Source organism: Procambarus clarkii, chromosome 17 (genome assembly GCF_040958095.1).
Source record: "Procambarus clarkii isolate CNS0578487 chromosome 17, FALCON_Pclarkii_2.0, whole genome shotgun sequence".
NCBI classification, from domain to species: Eukaryota; Metazoa; Arthropoda; class Malacostraca; order Decapoda; family Cambaridae; genus Procambarus; species Procambarus clarkii.
Window position 1 is genome coordinate 38,576,450 of NC_091166.1, and position 9,912 is coordinate 38,586,361.

At 43.5% G+C, this 9,912-nt stretch overlaps 1 protein-coding gene across 1 annotated transcript in view; it reads left to right on the top strand.

Annotated features, from left to right (window-relative positions):
• LanB1 (laminin subunit beta-1) overlaps nucleotides 1–9,912 on the top strand; it is a 142,791-nt gene that overhangs the window by 103,726 nt on the left and 29,153 nt on the right. Inside the window, exons 28-30 of the mRNA XM_069325850.1 lie at nucleotides 2,369–2,560; nucleotides 2,760–2,940; nucleotides 9,149–9,333. Of these exons, the coding sequence (XP_069181951.1) occupies nucleotides 2,369–2,560; nucleotides 2,760–2,940; nucleotides 9,149–9,333 (558 nt within the window). The remainder of the gene's footprint in view (nucleotides 1–2,368; nucleotides 2,561–2,759; nucleotides 2,941–9,148; nucleotides 9,334–9,912) is intronic.

Sequence of the window (9,912 nt, forward strand, 5' to 3'; positions counted from 1 at the left end):
TCTCAATGAGACTACTGCTATATACTAGGTCAAATTAGTTGTGGGAGTTCTTTTTGGCTTACCAGGGTCAGAACCTGGCCTCCCCTACATCCTTAGAGATACAGAGAGCAGGTGATATTTTGCCACCCCACTGGGAAAGCATCCAAAATGTCAACAAAGCATTGCAGACAAATGCAAGTTTGTAGGAACTGAATCCTCAAAACCTACCAAAGAGCATTCTAAACAATTCAAACGAAAAGCTCAAATCACTCGACCCTAGCTCAAACCCTTAGTTCCAACCGTGTGCCACTAGGGAGGCCAGATTCCTCAGCTCACTGCTAACTCTTCCAAGCCTGTTCTGGAGAAAATTAACCCCATAACCACTACCTGGAAGGGAGGGAGAGATTGTGTCAGGGAGCCACTGGTGTTCTACCAGGAAGAGGTATTTTATTACATTCAACCACAGAAAAGAAAACAAAGGACAAACCAGGGAGGAGGAGAGATGGCAGGTACTAAGGTGAGGCAGACATGAGGCCAGAAAACATGGCCCAAAGCAACACAGAAATGACTGGGCCCAGGAATAATCGACTAAGTACTGAGCCGCCAAAGCCCTGGTAGATCGCCAAAATCCACGCTCCCAAATAACCCAGGAAATGTTAACAAATAATGCCATGAGTGCAGTGTATTTTCAAACATCATAGATGCGAGTGTAGATGTCAATCTGGTAAATGTCCAGTGTGCCAGGTTCAGCCTGAGGGGAGGAAGACTGAAGTAAAACAACTGATGCCAAGAAGGTGGCAAGTTTGGTGGCGATTGAGGATACGAAAACTCTTCCCTGTAGAGTAGAAGACCCTTTGTACAAGAGACTAAGGACCAAGAGACACACACAAAAAAAAAAAAAAATAATCCTATTCCCTAGTTTTCCCCGACATCTGGCACCGAGGCCACCAGATAAGCAGCACATTCTGAGGTTGAGCCATGATCCCTGAGAGATGTAAAAAAAAAAAAGGTAAAAGGAAACTATTCGCAGGCAGTGATCTGGCTCCAAAGACCCCAGGGCTTGAGAGCCAAACCAAAAAATTGTGGGACTTCCACTCCAAGCAACAGCTTTACCAATCAAGTCATCACAAATCAATTTTGGTCTCAGACCTGCTTAAGAAATTGAAGACCTCTGAATGTCAACAGGTGCAACCTTTTCCATTTCATTCTTGGTGGGGCAACCCACAGAATGGCACCCATTTCTCCAGCAAGGAAGAAAGATGCAAAGTTCTTGTGTCCATCGGGATCCACAACAGGGAATAGAGTAATAGAAACTGGGCATATTAACAATGAATGCCCCAGTTCCTCTGAAGAAAGGATAGGAAGAAGTAGGGTATACTTTGCACATGTATACATTAAAAGTCTTTCAGCATTCTCCTTAAAAAAATAATGTGCTCAAACTTTGAGGCACCTGAGGCAGACTGCATGAAACACAAATGGGACATATCCCATAATGTGGTCACTGTCTGATATGCCGCCTTCCTGGAAAGAGGCTAACACAGACAAACCCAGCAGGCAGAATGGCAGAGACAGATATGATACACACCTCAATCTTCAAATTGAAGACACGTAGAGAAGGTAGGAGTGCGTGTTTCCGTAGTGCAGACACAACGTCGAGTTCCTCAAAAATATCGATGAGCATGGCCCTACAGAAGACCCGAGAGGCTTGTATTACCCGAGAAGAAGCATGAATCCCTTCAGAGAAGAGGACTATTATTCAAGGCAAAGATAATGCTAACAGCAACTAAGGAAGAGATCCCTGATCACATGCAGCTGTAGTGAACTCTAAAGCAAGGCACACACAGGAACCAAACACACTGGTAGGGGTACATAAGTGATGAACCATTGGTTTGATTTGGCGAAGATTGTTTACATAGGGACAATGTTGCCAATGGTTATCATGCAGTGGTCTGTTTTAGTATGCTTTACCTTTCTGGTGGTTTTTCTTGGATGCTGTGGTTGATCTGAAATCCCCAGACTCCCCTGCTTCTACTGAGGGAGCCAGGTTCTGGTCCTGACCCCTGGTAGGCTCTCTTGAATCACTGGAGTTTTATGTAGTGTGTCAGCTAGCTTATTGGGTACCTAAGGTATCTGCAGAGAGGGGCCCCTCTCAGAAAGACCAAATTACTTTGGCATACAAGATTTGCAATTTTGCGGTAAAAACCTGTTTTTGCACCATAACTAGTATCCAATTACAAATTGTTAGTAATTCTTTTACATGTTAATTTCATGATTTTCCCAATTCATCTTAAGAGAAAATAATGCATTTTCATGAAAAATGGGTAATTTTAATTTATAACTTCTAAATCATAGGTAATATTGCATATTCTCATTGTTAAATTTCTTGCAGCATGCAATTGCAACTTTGAAGGCTCAGAGACTCTTCAGTGTGACCATGAAACTGGACAGTGCAAATGTCTGGAAGGCATTGGTGGGGACAAGTGTGATGAATGTGCACGAGGGTTTACTGGACGAGCACCTCATTGTCAACCGTGCGGAGAGTGTTTTGACAACTGGGATTTCATACTTACAGAACTGAAAGGTAAAGAATTTTGAGCATCTTAATTTGAAAATTTGGAGAAACCTTGTTGAAATTTATTTTCTTAACATAATAATAGTAATTTTGAAAGTACTGTTGTTAAAGCATCATAATATTGTGTTATGTTTTTAAACCATATCAAAGCAGCTTATCTTCATATTGTATTATGCCACACACTAAGAGAATTTATAAATATCCTCAGACCGTACACAAGCCCTAATTGCTGCAGCTGGACAGATCAAGCAATCGGGAGCAACTGGCGCATATAGTCATGAGTTTGAGTCAATGGAAGAAAAGATTAACGATGTAAGAGATATCTTGCTATCAGCTAACATGACTTCACAGAGTTTAGTCTCTCTCGAGGATCTCATTCAAGAACTCAGGTGATTTATCCCTTATTTGGATTTTTCAAATGAAACATTAATTGGAAATACAGTAAAACTGAAAATTTATTTAAAAGCTGGTATAATAATTATTGACTATCTGCCTTAACCACTGTGATGCGCTGAGTTTATTGTGACATTATTCCTGTGCACATGAAATCAAGTGTTCCCCAAAAATTCTTTTTTCTTTGTAAAATGATAAATTCCCTGCCCTGAACATGACTATGTAAAAATAAATACCAAATTCTAATTACTTTGGCTGTGGGGATGTGGACAAGATGCACTGTGACGTCATGAGGGGCTGGACATCCGTGCGTGAAGCTCCTAGACACGGTCGGGCGGGCCATTCAGGCACCTGCGTGTTGCCACAAATATATTTTCAATTATTTGTTCTATGTATTTCCGATGCGATTTTTTTTTTTATCGTATATGATGCATATTTGTGTCCTTTACAATGTGTATACAGTAGAACGTTCATAATGTTCCATGGAACTGTGATATGTGTCAGTAATGTGTCCAAAATAAATGTTTATTGTTGCAATAATACTTGTTAAAAATTCACTAAAATTATAATACGTACAGTTTCACACACTATTTACACAGTAACACACTGTATTACACACTCAGTACTTCCGAAGTGAGTAATAATCAACGAAGTAGTCCATGGTACACAGTGCAACGTCGCTCTTATTGCACCAGGTACAGATAGATTTTCTCTTACTGTTTCTTCATTTTGTGTGCTTGCAAATAACGCACTCATGTACACCCTTGGCCTTAATACTTGAAGGTGGTATGTAGCCAGGCTTGTAAAGCATAAGGTAGTATTGAAAAGATTATAGGAAAAGATAATTTGTAAGGTAGTCTTGAAAAGATCGCTTTGTAAGGTCCCACACAGGAAGAGACTCAGCCACTCGAAGCCACTCAGCCACTCGAAGAGTGTCAGTCAATCTGGAAGAGATTCAGCTATTCTTGAAAATATCTATGGAAAACACCACCATGGAAGCTGCTAACACTGTTTATCTATGCTACTTGTATCAGATGCATCATCACTGAACACAGAAGACGATTCATCTATGTATCATCTATATAAATTGGAGATGGCATAAGTGGGCAAGCCACTCAGAGCTACATCTGGATACCCTCTCTGTATCGTCCTCATAGGCACTGTATCGCTTGCATCCGACCTTTGTGTTAGGTCCTTATTGCGCCTAGCTTCACCAATATCATGACCCTTATGTTCTTCAAACAATAAGGTTTGAAATTCACCGACAGAGCGCGATCTTTCAACACTGCGTCGGACAGGTATTTGGGAGCCAGGGGTGCGTACTCGCCTAGTTGTACTCACCTAGTTGTGCTTGCAGGTGTTGAGCTTTGTCTCTTTGGTCCTACCTCTCAACCGTCAATCAACTGGTGTACAGATTACACCAGTTGGGTGGGTGCCACCCACTCAGTACTAACCCAGCCAGCAACCCTAGGGCATTCTGGAAATTTTTTCCAAGATGGCTGCCTCTCACTGGAGGTCCTAAGAGTCCATTTCATGCACAACCAACTGTGCACACATTTTGAATGGGTACGGAAAAATCAAAAGGTGTTTTCTCGGTTGGCACAGTCCAGTGGTTAATCAAGTATACAGTTGCTAATTTCTGATGTGAGGCCTCATGGATGCTCTGGTTCAGAGACATTATTGACCATCTAGGACTCTTATCCCTCACTGGTCCCTCATCTACCCTGTCTTCCATTATATATCTGCAAATTTTGATGCTTTGCCACTTATGGCACAATGTGGATCTTTTGGTCATGGATTATTTTCTACATGTGTTAGCATGTTTCGTTTCTTTACTTTATACTCTCTGCTGCCTTGATGAACCCAGCCTCTTTTGAGTTTGGGTCAGCCCTAGTTTTTGGTTGCAGTACAAGATTCCTGATTCTTCTTAGCTTATGGACAATCCTCTATTTTCCTTGGGGGGAATTTGCATGGTGTTTGCTCTAACCAAATGCTTGAGTTGGGAGAGACGGGCTTCATCTTTTATGTTTTCTTGGGTAGAGGCTTGCCCATTTGCTTTGGTCCTGCCCAGGGATGTGGTCATGTGGCAGCTCCACATGCAGCTTACTTTGCTTTCTGGAGCCAAGGCCACGGAGGATCACATGAGCTACGTTCACGTGGCATCTGTTTTGCACATCAGAGCTGTGACCGAGCTGTTTTCCATCTAGCTCCAATGTGGCTTGGATGTTTTGCCATTGGTGCCAAGTATTGCTGCCATGTTACCTGTAATTCCAACTTCAGCAGCTTTTCTGTGGGGAGCCCCTACGGCTCCCTGGAGCTTATCGGGCTAATGTATGTTATGTTAGACCGGGACATTAGCTAAGGAGTTCAGACCTACTAAGGACCAGCGCCAGAACCTGGCCCCTTCAGAGAGGTTTCAGGGAGCAATGGCCCTGGAAAACCCCATATGGTTGGGGGTTTTCCTTATCTGCCATCGACCGGGGTTAGGCACCCAGAAAGGTAGGCGTAACAAAACAAACCCCACATGGTAAGAAACTACAACAAAAACCGAACAGAGAGGTAGAAAACTCCCTACAATCCCGAGGAAACTAGCAAACAAGCAAACATCACACTTTACTGCCGCGCCGATCGTCCGCGCAGCCCTCCCCACCCCGGGAGGGGGAGGGGGGAGCCCCGGACCTACCGCGCCGGCTGCCAAGCTCCAGTTCGGAAGCTAAGCTTCAACCATGGCGAAAAAAACGCCGACCGGTGGGAGGGAGGGTTTCCAGGGAGCCTCCGGGGCTCACCCAGAAAATGGCGTTTCATTACATTCAACGCTGGTTTTCTATGGGGAGCCCCTACGGCTCCCAATCTTCTGCGGCTCTGGTCCGTCTGGTGTTGAAACGAACCCAGACTACTCAACCATTGGTTGTGCAGCTGTGCACAAGCCTGAACTTTGTGTGGTATTTCTCTTGGGCATAGTTTACCTCAGGGCGCTGCTCTAGTTTCTCCAGTATCATCCATTTCATTACCACCAGGACAATTGGGTAATCCCTGTTTGTCCATCTCCGACTTTTAGCTCTCTGGTTTCCTCTTTGGGCTTTTCAGGGTTCGCTTCCATGGTGTCTTCCTCAACATGTATATATGGATGCCTCAGCCCTAGGTTGAGGTTTTGTAACCAGCGATCACCAAACCTCCCAAGGCCATTGGGCAGATCCTTTTCTTCAAGCTCACAGTACAGTACACAAATTTGGGATTGTGTGGCAGGCACTGTGAACAGTTAGTCTTCCTCCAAACTCTGTTTTTGCCTCCATTTTGACTGTTCTTTCGTGGTTCACTGTTTGAATCATGTAGGATGGGGTGTTGCTTTGGTCTTTGCAACTGGAGTCTCATGGTTTGTTTTTTACACAGTTTATATGCAGGGTGTGCCCATCATTCTCATGGATGGTCTCTTGTTTCCATCCTATTACCACAGAGTGGACTGTCGACAGTGTGTGCCTCTGTTTGCTCTGAGAGACATTCTGGCACAGGAGGTAAACCTGTTTGCATTGGTTTGGAACCAGTAAGTTTCATCCCACGTGGCTCGATTCCCCAATCACAAGACTTCAACACTGGATTACTTATAGCTGGACTGGTTTTGGTGGGGATTCCTTTATCTCAGTCCTCTGGTTTGGTTGCTGCTCCAGGTTTTATCAATCCAGACTGGAAACTTACATAGGCAGGGTGACCCTTCTATCTCCTAGAGAGCTAGCTCAGCCTTCATTTCCAGATTTTCTGGCCAAGTGTCCTAACTTGGACATTTTCTGCAGGTTCATTTGATTGATCACTTCCAACCTGGACTAAGGCCATTTCTCCAATTGTCACCATGTCAGTCAGAGATTTGTCTATTCCTGTGGTGATTGACCATGTAGATGGTGTGTCTTGTAGATTAGAAGATTTTAATACTCGATTCAGTCCATATTCGAGGGGCTTGAACATTCTTGCTGATGATCCCTCCCACTTTTGTCCAGTGTCACCCAAATGCGAGGTTATCTTCATGAGGTTATCTTGAGATGATTTCGGGGCTTAGCGTTCCCATGACCCAGTCCTCGACCAGGCCTCCTGTTTGTTACACACCCCCAGGAAGCAGCCTGTAGCAGCTGTCTAACTCCCAGGTACCTATTTACTGCTAGGTAAGAGGGGTATCAGAGTGAAAGAAACTTTTTGCCCAGTTGTCTCCGCTTCCACCGGGGATCGAACCCGGAACCTCAGGATTACGAATCAAAAATGCTGTCCACTCAACTGTCAGGCACCAAAGGTTGATGGTGTTTATTTCTTGTGGCTTGTTTGTTTGCCCAAGATGTTTGGGATGTTATTCATACATCAAACTGATAGTAGCATTATTTAACAGCCTGGTGGACCAGATCATCAATCAGGAGGCCTGGTCAGAAACTGGGCCATGGGAATATAATACAGTACTTAGAACCACCACAAGGTAGCCACAAGTGTATACGTTTGCCTTTGCAATGAATCGCCAGCTTCCAGTGAACAAGACAGTTTCCTGATAGAAGTCATCAAGGTACTTTTTCCATGCTTTCCGGATTTGATTACTGTGGTCTGGGTCATTCTTCTGGCTTCATGATGGCTGGTTTCATTTCAAAGACTTTACCTTTGTGTTTTACCAGTTGGTCATTTTGAGATGGTTCTTGTCTCTATGCCGATCTTAATGTATGGAGGCGTTTAATTTTGTATCACTGTATTTTATGGGGGAAGAAGTGTCAGTATGAAGTAGTTTCAAGTATTATTCATCAGTTTTATACCCTCCATCAGGTTTTTTCCATTTGGGTTGTTATGGGTTTCATGACTTGGCTCTTCTTAAATCATCTCATGCCAGATACCATCTCCCTCTATCATTCTTCTTTGGCTGAACCCCTCTTCCTTGTCTTTTGCGTGGATTTAGTGTTGGTCCATTTTTAAGTTAGCTACATCTTTCCATCTCTGACTAACTAATTCTCCTCCTGATCTTTGGACTTGATTCTTGATTTCTTGTCTACTCCAAGGTTATGCATCTCCTGAAGCAGGTGTTATGTTTAAGGCTGCCCCATTTATTGACTCTTGCATTGGGTAGTCATGTGAGGGAACTCCATGCCCTGTCGTTGTAAAGTTTATTGTACCTTTGCTTTCGGGGGTTCAGTTTCTGCAATTGCAAACACGGCCACCTTCTCTCACAAAGAATGAGTTAGCATCTTTTTGGTTGACACAGCTGATTATAGACTGTTTGTTATGCCAGGTTTTCATCATATGATCTATCCAGTGGCTGCTATTTGCAGGTACTGTGAGCAACCAGGAGTATCTTGTGAGGTTGCTTTTTTCCTTGTTCATTGCTGTCTTCTTCTTCTGCTCCAAAGCCCATTTGTTAAGTGGCCAAGCTGTATCAGCTACATGTCTCTTCTCTGGTAGCCAGATACCTTTCTGCCATAACATGTTCCCTGTGAAGTTATGTTGACTTGAGGGAGATAACATGTTCCTTAACCACTTCATCATATCTGTCCAGGTTCAACTTCTAGGTTGTTGGTATTCTCTGGTAAGCTGTCTTTGTTTTCTTTTAAATATACATGTTTATTATTCAGGTTGCTGTGTGTTGTGGTTGTGTTGAGAATTTTTCATGTAAGGTCCCGTGAGAAGGAAGCTTGGGAAAGCCAAAAAGGCAGCCACTTCAGAAATGTAACATTAAGTATAATGAAATGCCTATTTCTAGGGGCTTATCAATGGCTCCATATTTTCCCACCCTGTTTTGTCTATTCACCTGTGTGCTTTCAGGGTTGTTCAGGTTTGAGTGTGATGGTTTGACTATTGATGTCATTTAATTGTTAAGGTGGGAGGGTGGGGGGAACAAGCAGTGTGGTTATATTTTCGGTATTTGGTATAATTTTGAGGTTTTTTTTTGGTAATTGTGTGTGTCAAACATTTATCAGTGAGCATTTCAAGCTGTTGTGATTTCTCCTTCCCCCTTACTTCAGCTATTTTGGTGAGTTTCCATTAGTGTGTATAATTTTATGACTTACAGCTCTCTGAACTCTTGTGAGGAGATATGATTCTGATCAGACTCACAGACACCTGGTGTGATGTTATTGGCCCTTGGGTACCAGTGCAGAAGTTGTAGAGAGCCTTGGAGGGCCTCTTGAAAGTGGCCTTTCATTATACTCTACACTATTTGTAGCATAAAAAGAACTTTCTTTCTTCCAGAGCAAATTTAACAAATGCTGCTGCTGAGCTCCAGGGTCTAGAAGGAGGAGTGGATAACACCACACAGCGCATCTCTCTAGCTACCAATGCTTTAGCTGATCTCCGTCTACAGGCAGAAGAGCTAAGGAATCAAGCCGGTGACCTGAAGGAAAAGGCAACTAAACTACAAGAGGCCAATGTTGAAGGTGAGAGCTCTCATTGGGTGGAGCAATATCACTAGTGTTGTTGGAATTCATATTTACCATTAGCATTGCTCATCTTACATAATTGCATTTTCTGGGAGGGCTTTACTTTGGTGGCTCTGAGCTAGCTGCCTGGTTAACTCAAAAACTCTGCACGACTGTAATGAAATGCCTCTTTCTGGCTCCCTGAAGCTCTCTCTGAGATGGCTCCCTATTACTAAGTCACCTCAGCCACAGAGTTTTGTTTGGCCTAATGGAGACCAGCGCCAGAATCTATCCCCCTCATAGAGGCACAGAGACCAGGAGACACTGCCACCCCACCAGGAAAGCATCCAGAAAGTTGGCGAACTAATACAGACCACTGCTGGGATCAAAGAGAATGAAACCTCAAAATAGCCAAACAAACTCCCCAACAATGTAAACAAATGATCAGATCTCTTCAAACAAATGTGAGCTTCTTAGCACTATTCCCTCCATCAGAGTTGGGGAGGGAGCTGGAACACCCAGTGCCCTATGGACTACTACTCCAGTTCTGGAGCAGATGCACAAATGAACCCACAACAGGTGGCATGGAGGGAGGAG